The sequence below is a fragment of the Tribolium madens genome, unplaced genomic scaffold, assembly GCF_015345945.1.
Source record: "Tribolium madens isolate multiple individuals breed KSU strain unplaced genomic scaffold, Tmad_KSU_1.1 Scaffold_20;HRSCAF=117;Tcas5.2_LG4, whole genome shotgun sequence".
NCBI lineage: Eukaryota > Metazoa > Arthropoda > Insecta > Coleoptera > Tenebrionidae > Tribolium > Tribolium madens.
Window position 1 is genome coordinate 3,056,388 of NW_025400985.1, and position 14,736 is coordinate 3,071,123.

Genomic DNA, 14,736 nt, shown 5'->3' on the forward strand with positions numbered 1-14,736 from the left:
TGAGTTAATAAAGCTCAAGTTTGTGCTTTATCACGACAGGGAACGTAGGTGCGTTTAATATTTGCTGTGGTTCGATTATAGACGCTTGCGCCGTGACGCTATAGAAATTCAGTAGTGGCTGTCATGTCGAAATAAATGAACATGCTTTTAAAAGCTTTTATAAAAACCAACTAATGGACAATAAATCTTAAGTGTATCATCCGAATTAACAATGTGAACTTACAGAGTAACAAATGAAACAAAAATGTCGCACAACCTAACTCGTTAATCATTTACAAAATTTCTTATTTTTGTAAAATATAAAATTAGACTGTTTTAAATTATATGCTTAATTATCGATGATGAGCAAATAATGTTAGTGATTTACGTCTCGCTCGTGTTTTCCTTCGCGATTCCTAAAAATAGCTCAAGCCAGCTTGAGAGGATAAATGTGTTCAAGATCGGGGAGATTTTCAGCTTTTTTTGAGACATAAGTTTTAAGTTAGATTCGGACACGAAGAGTGGTTTTTGGTGACTTTTTATGGAATGTTGTGGACATAGTGCAAAACTTTAATTGGGTTGTTTTTCATGTTTTTATTATGATAGGTAAGTTACTTCACTGTAGTGTTTTTCTTTTATCAGATGTATCAGTTATGCTTTTATTTCGTGATTTCAATTATTTTTATATTCAGGTAATATAACGTGACCTAGGGCGGCTTTTACATTCGTTGAATAAACTCCGGATTTGTGGTCGTTATAATTGCTATAGTTACATTTGTTGTAACAATGCAAATATCAAAATTTATCGTTACAATTTTATTCGACGATTGTAAAAACCGCCCCTAATTAGTTATACATACAGGGTGAATATAAAGTATGGAACCAAGCGGTTTTTTTTAATCATTTGCCTCCACAAAATAATAATTTATATAAATGATAGTAATATTAAAAATGTGATAGTATTTTGAGTACGAAATTTTATTTTGTTTTTGAATTATGCGATTTTTTTTTGTCAAAATTGCAATTTATGTAAAAAAAATTTTGGAAAAATTAATTATAAAGTAGATAGTTGTAATCCTTAGATCATAACTTTCATGAGAAAAATGGTTTTATAGTGGGTTGTCATTTGAAAAATTTTTTTTTGTAGAACTCAAAAACAAAAGAAAATTTCGAAAAATTTTATTCTTGATAAAACATCACATTTTTATAGCACTTTCTCATTCATCAATTAGTTTTTCCAAAAAATAAATAGTTTAAGCGAAAAACGTTTGGTTCCATACTTTTTATTCACCTGGTATGAATTTTGACACCAAAAACAAAGTTAGTGTTTTTAATTTAATAAAAAAACAAAGTCGTAGTTCGTAGTTTCTTAAATACTAAATGATCAGATTGATAAGTTGCGGGCGTTGAAAATTAAGACACTTTGACAAATCCAAAATTTTGTCGTAAAATGTCTTGAAACTGAAGTTTCTCAAATGCGTTTCAAAGATAAAAAATTAAGAAGTTTTCAAAATTCAATTTCAATTTCAAAATGTTGATTTTGCATCTAAGAGATTTAAAAGTAGGTATGTTTTAAATAGGCAATTTAACAATCTAGTAAAAAACAGGGTGTTCCAATTAAATTTTACAAATGCAATTAAAAACTGTTGTACGTACACTTTAAAGTTTCTACTTTCTTCTTTGCAGTAGTAAAATTTTTTTCAATGTCTTAATTTTTGTGTAATAAATTGGACGAGTATATTTTCATAAGAAAAACAATTTTTTAAAAACTGAACAAAATCGATCAATAAAAGGCTAGCTGTTGAAGACATATTGTACTAAAAAGTTTCAGGCAAAAATGCCAAGAACATGTTTTTTTTGTTAATAAAACATTATTTTATTTTTGAGACACGTTGTATAGTTGAAAATAATTTTAGGCGCGAGTTTTGAGACACCTGTATATATACATATACATACCAGGTGAATAAAAAGTATGGAACCAAACATTTTTTGCTTAAACTATTTATTTTTTGAAAAAACTAATTGATGAGTGCTAAAGTACTATAAAAATGTGATGATTTAACAAGAATAAAATTTTTCGAAATTTCCTTTTATTTTCGAGTTCTACAAAAAAATGTTTTTTTTAAATGGCAACCCACTATAAAATCATTTTTTTCATAAAAGCTATACTCTAAGGATTACAACTATCTGCTTTATTTTTAATTTTTTCAAAAAAATTTTTTGACAAAAAAAAATCGCATAACTCAAAAACAAAACAAAATTTCGTTCTGAAATTACGATCACATTTTTTATATTACTTTAATTTATATTAATTATTATTTTCCGGAGGCAAATGATTAAAAATAAAACCGCTTGGTTCCATACTTTATATTCACCCTGTATAGTAATTGGGTAGTCCCCCTGAGTACTGAAAAAATGTTTAAAAAATTCTGAGATTTGATTTGACATTTATTTTTTGACATTTGACATTTTTTATGTCTATTTAATAATACTGATGATCTTGTAAATGTTTTTTTTATAATTATTTAGTAAAGGTACAAAAATGTTGCCAATAAAAGCCACAAATAACACTAACAATTCAGAATACAGCTTCTTTATTTCCTCTTCTAATTACCTGTAGGAAAAAAAACTGGAAAATTATTTTTTCAACAGATATAAATAGAGTCAAAGTGCAATTTTAAACATGTTTCTTGTTGTCTAGCGTATCATTAATAGGGTAAATAATTAACTTTAGGTATATTGACTCTTTAATTTTTGTAAAAGGGTACTCTCTCTCCGATTTCCCTTTTATGTATTTTCTTATAAGGGGCGCATTATTTTTGGTAGTTCAAAGGCGCCAAATATCTTAGGACGGCCCTGCATTTAAACATACGTTTTAGCACCTACGTAATTTTAAGTTTGAAGAATTTTGATCTATTAATATTATTAGAGATTTTGACCAAGAAAGTCTTGTTAATTGGGACACCCTGTAATTTTGAATTTTTAGGTATTATCTTTTTGAAAGTTATCGTTTTGCAATGAATTATAAAGATTTTTTAAATAAATTTTGTTTTATAGCTTGTACAAGATTTGTTTAAGTTTTATTTTTAGAATATTCTGTGGAATCTATTTTTGCAGTTTATTTTGCTAATCGAATGTTTGGAATGTTAGACATCTTTATAAAAGGTATGATTCAGTTGCCCAAATGGAATAATTGTGTAGCTACTTTTTTCCAGAATTTATCAATTAAAAAATATTGTTTAAAGAACAATTACAAAAATTACTTTCTAAATTAGAAATTAAAGTCGAGCAATGTGTTCAACTGAAAACCTGTTTTACTCCTTATACAGGGTGTCCCAATGTAAACGAGCCACCCTGAATATCTCAGAAACTACAAAGACTTTGCAAAAACGCAAAAATAGGTCAATTTTTTTGACTTAATTTTTAAATTACCCCCAGTAACACTCACGCACCCCAACTTTAAAAATGTAAATAGCACTACCCTACTTGTGGCACATGAAATGAAAGCTATTTTAACAAGCTTTTCAAAACTTTTTACTAAAATTGAATCAGACCATCCATTCGTGAGATACAGGGTGTCCTAATAAAAACGAACCAAAAAGAATTTGCAAAAAAACGAAACAGGTTAATTTTGTTTTTAAAAAAGACATTTTTTGACACTGACCCTTTAAGTTTTCCCACTTCAATTTTGGAATTTCAAATGACACCAACTCACTTGCGACAGATCAAATCAACGTGTTTTTAAAATGTTCTTTGAAACTCCTTTCTAAAGTTGAATGTGATTATCTATTCATAAGATATTCGCAAAAGATAATGTTTCTAATTAGTAATTACTTCTAATAAATTGAAATTTACATCAAAAAATGTCCCCCTCGGAAACAAAATCCAACATATTGTTTTTAATTTAAAGAGTTTATAAATCTTCAGCAAGATCAGTTAGTTTTTTTCGATGAAGTCGGTAAATACATATTTTTTGATTTCACGCTAGATTAAGGGAAAAACATTGAGTCTAATTCAATAGAATTGATGAAATCCTGCTGAACTCAAATTTAATTTCTTTCCTGGTTTGTCAAAATGATCAATATCCAATACGATATCTGGGGAAAGCTCATTAATTTCCATCAAGAAGTGTATATGGCAGGAATTAATTTCTCGAAGTATCATTTATTTTTCGCTTATATCTTAATACCTCTGTGGTCGGGTAGTTGCTCTTCTCTTATATCCACATTTTTACCCCCACATAAATTATTCCACCGCACATGTAGGTTGCAACAATGAATTATGAAGTCAGGCAATTTTTTCGCGTATAAAGTATTGATATAAATCAAGACATAACTTATGAATTTCCGCCTCGGGGGCAAAAGCATTGTAAAGCCGATGTGAAAAATTCTAGTTTTATGGAGTTCCCAGAAGAGTCGTTGTGCCAACAAGGTCTCTAATCTATTCACTTTACATTTTTTCAGCTTATATTAAACAAACATTTTTATTTTTCATTCTAATTAAATTTTTATGTAAATTTAATCACTTCAATTTCAACGACTTTTTTCCCAGTCATAATTTTTAACACCTGACAGCGTTTTAATTAAACGTGGACTTGATTTTCATCCTTCAGGGAAAATCACTATTTTATTAAGTGGAACTTTTCCTGTTTTAGGAACTTCTAAACTTGTTAAAATGTCTCGTGAAATTTTCAATTTGTTAAATTTATTCATTCTGAAACTTGTAGATAAGTTTGATCCGCAAGGTAGAAATTGATTTTACAAAAATTGCACAGATTTGTCAACAAGAAATTACCACAACAATAGTACTAAAAAAGGGGCGTTTTTGGCACTAAATTTGTCACTGGAATCCAGTGTAACACAGAATTCTTTTTCTTTTAAATTTGTGACATAATTGACTCTAAAAAATGTAAATGTAACGTTGCTTTTTTTAATAGGTTTAAAATGAAATTTAGAACTAAATTAAAAAAAAAGTCATGTAACAAATAAAAAGATTTTATCCACAATCACTCTATAAAGAGACTTTATTCCACACTTTAAATGCGTATAAAGTACCACTTTATTCACTAGTGAAATAAAGTAACTAGTAGTAACAGCTTACTACGTTTAACCGGAACCAAATTTGGCGTGACGTTTAAATGTCAGTTCAATTTTTAATTAAGTTTGGAATAATTTGTGCCTGTGATTGTAGATAAAACGTTATATTGCAGTCTGTGTTAGTGTTTTAGTCGCGTTTTATCCACTTAACAAAAACATTCTTGCGTGGATAAAACGCTATCTAACACACTCTTACAATAAATAACTATAAAACAATCACATTAAAACACAAAACTCTGTAAAATAGTGCTTCGTACAAACAGGCAATCAAGAGCTCATAAAAAAGATATTTTGTCACACGATGTGCAATGTCGTCACTGAATCGTTTAATTTTGTTAAAAAAAAAAATATTTGGAAAAACATTACTACTCTTAAATATATTACAATTGTAATCATTAATAAAAAACGAGAAAATTATGTGTTGCTTGCGATAGGCAACTTTTAATACAACAGAGAAAACATTGCCTACTTCCTTGCCATGGAATCTTACCCCTTCCATATATTCTAGTTGTTTGTTGTCACCACAAACCAACCTAACCAAATTTATGGCAACCTATTCACGAATATCCCTAAATCCTAGGGAGTAATTTCTTGTTGATGCTGTAATACCGTGCGATCAAAAAAAAAAAAATAAATAAATTAGAGTAGGCGGTGATTAAAGTCTTTCAGATGGCAATCCTGATTTTTGACATCAAATGTCAGCGGAAACTTTGACAATTTTGCGTTTTATTCATTTTGAATGAAATAATGTTTACTTTAAAGCAGAAAATTTTTATTGTTGCAAGTTATTACAAAAATGCTGTACAAGACGAAAACGTTGAATGGTCATTTTCAGTTTGTGTGGAAAATTTCCAGCCCAGATTCCCATCTAATGTGTTACCAACTGTAGAATTTAATCGACGCCAACTCTATTTTTTTTTGATCGTACGGTATAGGAAACGGGGGAAAACTATTTTTTTATTAAAATTGCAGGGGCCCAACGTGCGTGATGGCGACGGAGCCAAATGGCTCGCAAGAACAGAATACCACAATTCAGCCCTCTCTTTATCCAACACTTAATCCTGTGCAAAGAAGAGAACTGGAAAAAGACTTTTATGAGACGTATGACGTTATGACCGGTGTTCGTATTGCTGCAACATTAGGTGGTTTCTTTGGTTTGATGGTGATTCTTGTTTTATACAAATCTAAGTCAAAGACTGAAAGAGCTTTGGAAGATCCTGATTTCACAGCGGCGGCAGTTGCCGAAGTGGAAGAAGAAGAAAGACAGCTTGCTGCTGTGTTAGAAGCCACTGCTTATCAACAACTAAATTCGAGAAAAGGACGAAGGTCGTTGGATACAAGTAGCATCCCTCCAGGCTGGATTAAAAGCACAGCGAGGTTTTCATCTGTTGGAGGATACAGCAGTTTAATGGAGCCTCCCACAAGAACTCATTCGCGACTGCCCTGTTTTATTGATGAAGATTCTCCTCCCGAAGAGGATCAGTCGCTGTACGACGACGTCTGCTACAATGGGTAAAAACCATTTTTCTACATTATTCTAAAAAATTAAAGAAACAAAAAAATTTCCTAATTTTTTTGGTGACTTTTCATCTAAAAATTGTATCTAGATTTAAAAAAAACCATTTAGAAGCTTCAAGTTTCTAGTTTGAGATCTTTTGGCAAAAATTTTTTCTGTGCTACGGTTACCACGCAATCCTAAGTAATTTCGTAAGAAAAAAATTCAAAATGTTCTTGTTTTTGGTCCAGGGACGTCGCGAATTTGGTCAAATTAACACAATTACACTCAATTAACAAACTTAATAAGTGACTAATTACAAAGAAATAAATATTAATGACCATAAAAGTTGCTATTAAAGTCACTACTCCAAAAAATAAAAAATGATGTTTTCTGAAAGGCTGTAATTCATCTAAAAATTGTGGTATCTAGATTTTAAAAAAACCATTTGGAAGCTTTAAGTTTCTAGTTTTAAGATCTTTGGCTACAATTTTTTCTGTGCCACGGTTCCCACGCAGTCCTAAGTAATATCGTGAGAAAAAAATTCAAATTTTCTTTTTTTTTTTTAGTTAAGTCAATGCATAGGCCGGATAGCAGGTTTATTCACCTTTAATACGCTTTTTTCTTTAAATGAAAAAGGATCCTTTTGTCTTTGATCATTGATACCTCAGCAACTAATGACCAAAGAGAGAATATAAGAATAGTGTTAAAAACTGGGATAAATGTCTTACAAGATCCTTTTATAATTTTTTGAAAAATATCTTTTTTCACCTTCAACATGGATTTAAAGAAAAGAGAAAAAAGTAACTTTTTGCGTTGTTTTAGTAAATCTACCGCGTATTCACTAAAATTGAAAGGGAGACTAATGTTTTTAGGTGTTTTTACAGCTCAATGTATTCACTGCTAATTGCACATAATGCTAATAAACTAATAAACGATAATTGCACATATTGTTTCTGAATATTGTCTAATCTTCATCAAAATGAAAAAAACAATTTCTTTTCGACTTTTTTTAGTTATTTACTAAAAATAAAAATAAATTAAAAGGTTTTTGAAAATTCTTAAAAACATTCAAGAAACAATACTGCTTGATTTGTAAAAAGAAATTAAAAAAAAATTTAGATTTTTTAAAATTTGTAAGAAAAATTCAAGAAACCATACTGATTAATTTTTGAAAAAAAATCATAGCTATTAACATACCTAGGATGTAATGAAAGTCATTACAGCTAAGGCTGTTATGACATTATTACATCCGAAGTTTGTTCAAGATTTTATCGGTTTCTGTCGAATAAGCCAAAAATTGGAACAAATTAAATCCAAAAATTCTAGGATATAATGACAGCTGCAGATGTCAGTTTGAAATCCGGGCGAGTTTACAATTTTACAATATCGATATGTTAGTAAAAATGACATTTCAATATTGTAAAATTTTACAGCAATCAATAAGGTTATGCCATAGTTACCAGACTATTTTTGTGCATGTCAACATTGTCAACAAAAACCGATAAGAAATATTTTTTGAATTTTTTTTTATTGTTTTTGGGATTTTTTTAATCTAAGTAATGCAAAATTGTAAAAAAGCTGAGGTGTCGATGATCAAAGACAAAAGGATCCTTTTTCATTTAAAATCAGATATTTTAGCGACAAATTGGCGTAAAAAGAATATGAAAAAAGCGTATTAAAGGCGAAAGAACATGCTATTCGGCCTTGCATTGACTTAACTAAAAAAAAAAATTCCGACGTCCGTGAACTAAAAACAAAAACAAGAAAATTTAGAATTTCTTTTTTCACGATAATACTTAGGATTGCGTGGTAACCGTCTCACGGAAAAAAAATTACCAAAAGATTTCAAAACTAGAAAGTTAAAGTTTCAAAACAGTTTTTTTTTTAATCTAAATACGACCATTTTTAGATGAAAAAATCACCAAAAAATTTAGGAAAAATTTTTGTTCCTTTAATTTTTTGGTGTAGTGTATTTTGCGACTGAAAGAAAACTTATTTCGATACCAAAACCGATGTTTTAACACTAATCGGGTGCTGAAATAGTCTAGTACAATTTACTTTCTAGAGGTTGGTAATGTGATTTTCAGCGTGTTGAGCGGTTTTTTTTTCTTTTTTTACCTGGTGTGCATGAAATATTTGCAGTATTCATTCTTATTTCAACAAAATTTTGAAAAATACTTGAGACTTCAAAAATCGAACGTTCAAACTTTGTGACATTTATTACCAACTACAACCTCATTGTAGCAAAAATTCCTAAATTTTATGTTAAAAAAGTACGCAAAATAGAAAAAAATTGTTTCATAAGTTATTTGTGGCAACTCGTTCTTGATAAAACTATCGCTATTTTATCTATTTTAATCTCTTTTTGACAAAATTAGACAAATATTATTTTTTTATATAAAAATGGTATAAATATCCATTTACTACGATATTAATAGTAAATTTATCTTCCTCACCAACATGTCCTTGTTTCTAAATAGCACCGTTTCCTTTGTTTCATTTGTACTACAAAGTATGAATACCTACCTAGCAGAGAGTTGCAAAGAATGTTGATCAATACGCTAGGCGTAAGGTTAGACGTGAATCCTTACCCCAAATAAAAAAGGAAGTCAATACTTGCGTTGATTTATAACGTTTTGTAACATGTAACTGTTATTAATCTGTTGAAATTTCATTGATTTTCGGATTAAGTCTTGGAGATTATCATCCGAAACTGCAAATCTTACGTCAACTAAAATAATGAGACGTGCTTTCTATAGGAAATAATAATGACACTGGATGTTGTAACAAAAGTTTAATGAAACTGTTTTCTGAATTAAAATGTTTTCTTACACTCTGTCAATTGTCTAAATCTTAATCTCAAAATTTCTAGTTTTTCACTCCTTAATAATCTTTTTAAAATTAATCAATGTATAAAGGAGTTATGAATAGGTATATTTTAAGCTTAAATTCTTGAAAATTTAACATTTAATTTAAAGCAACTTGCTTGATGTTAAATCATAACTAAAACATGTGGCTTTGACGGCGATTTAATATATCGAAACTTAGTATTTAATGATTTAATGGCACACACAGCCCTGAAGAAGGGGAGAATATCTCTCGAAATGTCACCTTGATGTTATTTATTGAATCCACAATTCAATTTAAATACGACTATAACTAAAAATTATTACGAATTTTGCAGTTTTCTTGACACCAATCGATTCCCTGGAACATTTTACATAGGTTTACATCAAAATATTATATCATTGGGGTACAGTTTTTATACTTTATTACTTACCTTTTTTTTACTTATATCTCACTAATACAAATCATTTGTGTTATTAGTAGTAATAACAATATCTCAAAAACTAAGCATCGTAGAGTATTTTAACTTGTTGCATCGTGTTCAGCGCGTAATTTTACGTCTAGAAAACTGTATTTCAAGCAATTTTACGACTTAAGATAAATTGACTATTTTTACGATTTTACTACCGCTCACCTTCAAAAACTCAAAAAATTCGTAATTTTTTAAACTTGACCCATTAACGTTTTATGCATTTTTTGAGTTTTTAAGACCTCTAGAAATGTAAAAAACATTAAATAGATCAATTTTAAAGTTAATTTTTGTCGAGATTGTGGTCGAGTCGATTTTTGACACCCATTGTCTTGACTGTGCATTTTTTATTTTTACTGATCCAAAATACTTGTCGTAATATACCGTGCATTTAATTTGTCCCCATTAATAAATAATATCGAATAAGTAATATTCTTTTTACCTTAAAATGACGCAGATTTTTCATTTGAAATGTGAATTTAAAAAATTACAGAAAACTGGACGTTCCCCGAAGACCCAGCAATATAACATGCTCCTCTTCAGGCAGTTCGTATTTGGAGCGTCGTGATTCCGCCGTCGCAATCGGCCTTCCAGTGTTGCCGGGGCACAAGTCGAAGAATCGCCGCCGCCAATCATCACCTCTTCTCGAAATTTACGACTTTTATTATCCAATCGACATCAAAGTTATCCAACCAACGCCCGGGGGATCCCCGTGTGGGAGTGATCGAGCTTTGTACGATCACGTAACAGATCCGCCAAATTTAATCCCACGTCTTGCACCATTAGCGTCTATAAGTAGTTGTAATAGTTCTTTTGGTGCTGATTACACAGACTTGGATGTCGTGTCTTATACATGTGATTCCGTTTTTCAAGAAGAAAGAGATAGTACTGATGATGAAGTTGACCAGTTTTCGACCGATAGCGATTTAACTGATGCGGGGGCTTGTTATAATCGACGAAAAAAGAAAAATTGTATTTGTGATTCTTCGGGGGCTACGCCAGTTAACGAAGGACCGTCTTGTGTTTCGCCAAAAATTAGCATTAAGTCTTCGTCTAAGTCTTCGGTGACGGTGATCGAAACTGTTGAACAGCCCGAAAGCATCCAAAAATCATCGACATCGTCTTCAATCAATGTTGAAGAACCAAGAGCACAAGAGACTCTCTTTTAGATTTTGGTTTTTTATATACAAATGTTGCGAATCAGAAATTGACACAAGGACTAAATATCAGTCATAAGTGCTAGGGCACTAGGTGACACTCAATGTTGTTATCAATAATATCTCTATTGTGTTAACAGGAGTAGCAAACTAGACTAATAGTACGGAAAAGTGTAAACAGTTTCAGGAAGTTTTTTTTAGAAAAAATTGTTTGATTTTTTCCATTGTTAAAAAGAATTTTTTTAAGCGTGAATAAGATTAATGTATCGCAAGAAGAAGTACTATTTTTACACACTGTAACATAAAACTAGAAACTACTTTTTATGTTTATTCAGTAGTTAAATACATAAAATCAACAAAACTGTTAGAAATGTCTTACAATGTGTATTTAGCGTATTTTCCGTTATTTTTACGTTACAAATAAAATCGATTAAATTTAATTTGTAAACTAAATGTGATTAAATAAAAAGTTAAGAGATGGATTTGACAACGATTCGAACCTTCCCATAACAACTTAAGTGGAGAAATTAATCAATAAAAAAACTATAAACTTTTTTATAATGGCTTGTGATGAAACAGGGTGAGTGTTAATTGTGTTTTACGGTTGTCATTTTTTTTTCATTTACAGGAATTCCGGTGAAAGGACAATTTTCTTTGAATTAGTTACATTTTCCACAAATGAATAAATAGGATTTAGTATTTTAAATAAAATCAACGAATTTATTTCTACACAAAAATATGTATTTTTATATTTAATTTTTTTCTAATAACTCATTCTGAAACCTGGTGGAACCCAACTTCTCCGAATTTATAATCACATTTAAATCGTGTGATCGCAATTAATGTATGTGAAACATATCGTATAAGTCGTAGATTGTTTCTGGGAGGTAAACGAAGACGGTGTTTGTGTTTGAAAAAAACTGAGGTGTATTCTTGATTGCTAAATGTCAGGGTCTCGATGTGTCAAACATAGTTTTTATACATAGTTAGAAAAATTGTATTATCTTAAAAAATGTTACGTTGTTAAAAAATTTGTACTAATAATATTTCGACGGAAAAACATTACTTTTGAAAATGTACCTAGAGTAATAGTATAATATGATTAATATGTCATAATGAGCTGTATGATTTCCTCTATGTTGAGGCAACTGTCCCAACAGGAATCATGTTAAAAGAATATGGAATGAATTCTCTGTAATGGGAAATCTTACAACCCGATTTATTTGGAGTTAGAATATTAAAGAAATTTTATATTTTTACATAAAATATACTTTTTATAGGCTTTTATGTTAGTAAAATGCTTTTCAGAGATTAATTGTATATGTTGTTCTGTTTATATAGTGGTAAAAAATAAATGTAATGTTTATTGAAGACCTTTTTATTTAGCTCATGTTTACCGATTAAAAATAATAAATGGTAAATATATAAAATTTTATTTAAAAGAGATAAATACATAATTGGTTATTACTTATAATATAAATGTATTTAAACGTTGTTTTTTGTTTTATTTAGATTATGCGGTAGAGAGCATGAAATAAAAAATGGCAACACTGTGTGCCAACAACGTAAAAACAAAAAATTAGTCGCATCATCTAAATAAACAGCTCATAACGGTGGGTTATTGTTGCCAACATGAATAAAACTTTTTGTTCCAAAAGCAATAATTATTTTGTAGTTAAATTATAAGCAAAAAATGAAAGAGATAAAAATTTGGCAAATCTCAATAATTAATTAGGAACTATGCTATGCACCTAGAGAGTTGTATTTGATATCTAAAGCAAAGATTCGCTTGCCATAAAAATGTTAAACATTTGGTTTAGTCAAAACTAACACGTGTTGAACAAATAAAATGAAATGTATCAAAACATTTTTGATAATTGCTTTTTAATAATGTTCAGCGTATTGGGAGTGCCTGATGCCAAAACTGTGTGCGGGCTGATAATCAAGATCCACCTGAAAGTAAAGCACAAAATATAAAAAAAGTGCTTCTAGGTCAAACGAAAGTTTTTTAGTAATCACCTGTTAGTAGATGCAGTGAATAAAAAATATGTTAGAAAAGCAGTGACGTTTTTTCCCGTTTTAGAAACATATATTGTGACCCCAAATATGGAGAATGCTTAATACCGAAGGAATGACGTGGTGGATTTAATAGATGAGACGTAACCTATTAGTTTAATGTTATTTCACTTAAGTTTACGTGAATTATTTATACCTTTTCCGGGGAATATACTCCGGGTCCTGGAGTTGAAGAATCAACTGGAATATTTGTTCTTCCACTTATGGTGTATGCTGGCGAATGAGTTTTGTAGCTTTCTGGGTTGACGTTATTATATTGGCCCGGACCTGGATTTTTTACGCGTTCATCAACTAGTTCCTTGTTTCTTCCAGAAATAGTGTAAGCCGGTGCTGATTTCTTGTCACCAACAACTGGCGGAATGTTGTATACATTGGGTGCTAATAAAAAAAACATCAAAAAACTAATTTTAATAATAACTAGACAAAATAACAATAACAAAAGCAGGAAAAGTTTGAAAATATTAGTACTGCGTTTTACCGAAAAACCGGTTTGTTTAATTAATCAACCTTAGCACCAAACAGTACATTTACAGTGTTATTTGAATATAAATAATAACCAACCAGGAGTTTCCAAAGGTTTTTCCGCTTGAACCTTATTTCCAAAACTGTATTTAGGTGAATTATCGTGTAGGATCTTTTCGGAAGTCGGCACGTTGTAAACATTTGGAGCTAAGGTGCAAAAAATAAATTGATAAAACCTAATTATGTAAAGTCGAGAGAAAAAGTATTCAGAATACAATCTTCCCCGATTGCGATGTGATTTTTCGAAAAATAATAGCCCTAAACTGTTCAAACACACAAAATAAAATAAACGGACTTTTTTCAGTTTTTGACCATTATTTTTGAGTAATGTACAAAGTGAATCAATGTTATTTCAAGGTGCAGAAATGAATAATTTTTTAGTAGGTTTTAGTTTAGTAGAACAGGATGGTAAAGTTTCGAATCTCCAAGAAGCGTGTTGAACTAACCAGGGGTATCCGATGGCTTTTCCAATTGAACTTTGCTACCAAAACTGTATCTAGGGGAATTTTCGTGCAACACTTTATCGGCATTTGGGACATTGTATACATTGGGAGCTAAAGAACACAAAATGAGTACATTTCTAATTCGAAAAATATAAACAAAATACACTACTCCAAAAAATTAAACAAACTAAAATTTTTGGTGATTTTTGAAAGGTCGTAATTTATCTAAAAATTGTCGTATCCAGATTAAAAAAAAATATCTGTGCCACGGTTACCACACAGTCCTAAGTATTACCTATCGTGACAAAAAAAATCTAAATTTTCTTGTTTTTGTTTCATTTTTTCATATTCGCTTTACGTCAATTTGTCGCTGAGATATCTGACTATTAATGAAAAAAGATCTTTTTGTCTTTAATCACCGATATAGGTAGGGTAGTGTCAAAAACTGGAAAACGTCTTATCCTTTTATGATTTTTTGGAAAAAAAAAATTTTTCACCTTCAACATTAAAGAAAAAAGAAAAAAGGAACTTTTTGCATTGTTTTAGTAAATCTACAGAATATTCACTAATGTTGATGGGAAGACTAATGTTTTTAGGTGTTTTTACAGTTTAATGTACCCCTCATAGTCTCGTAAATTTTTAAATCGAT

General features: G+C 30.0%; 2 protein-coding genes across 6 annotated transcripts in view; one reads left to right on the forward strand and one right to left on the reverse strand.

Annotated features, from left to right (window-relative positions):
- The first annotated feature begins 126 nt into the window (after positions 1-126).
- On the forward strand, positions 127-12,417 carry LOC123005833. 2 transcript variants are annotated; one of them, XR_006412782.1, is made up of 4 exons: positions 127-585; positions 6,048-6,587; positions 10,383-11,626; positions 11,675-12,417. XR_006412782.1 is itself a non-coding variant. In XM_044399831.1 (3 exons), the coding sequence occupies exons 2-3, from the start codon at positions 6,064-6,066 to the stop codon at positions 11,056-11,058; spliced, it is 1,200 nt and encodes a 399-aa protein (XP_044255766.1). In that variant the 5' UTR covers positions 127-585; positions 6,048-6,063; the 3' UTR covers positions 11,059-12,417. The 2 variants fall into 2 exon arrangements, 1 of the variants encoding a protein (XP_044255766.1); XM_044399831.1 differs by having other exon boundaries at positions 10,383-12,417.
- Positions 12,418-12,463: 46 nt separating this feature from the next.
- The window catches only part of LOC123005832 (outer dense fiber protein 3), an 8,339-nt gene continuing 6,066 nt past the window's right edge, over positions 12,464-14,736 (reverse strand). For 3 of the 4 annotated variants that reach the window (XM_044399827.1, XM_044399828.1, XM_044399830.1), the window contains 4 exons: positions 14,091-14,198; positions 13,684-13,791; positions 13,259-13,500; positions 12,464-12,999 (listed from right to left, as the gene is read on the reverse strand). In XM_044399827.1, the coding sequence (XP_044255762.1) occupies positions 12,931-12,999; positions 13,259-13,500; positions 13,684-13,791; positions 14,091-14,198 (527 nt within the window). In that variant the 3' untranslated portion in view covers positions 12,464-12,930. The remainder of the gene's footprint in view (positions 13,000-13,258; positions 13,501-13,683; positions 13,792-14,090; positions 14,199-14,736) is intronic. The other variant, XM_044399829.1, reaches the window with a different exon arrangement.

What these genes read in the sequence shown, in the direction of transcription:
- LOC123005833 (XM_044399831.1), top strand. Translation starts at nt 6,064, where the DNA reads ATGGCGACGGAGCCAAATGGCTCGCAAGAACAGAATACCACAATTCAG. An exon ending in GACGACGTCTGCTACAATGG is followed by an intron (nt 6,588 to 10,382) that starts GTAAAAACCATT and finishes AAAAAATTACAG; the next exon opens with AAAACTGGACGTTCCCCGAA.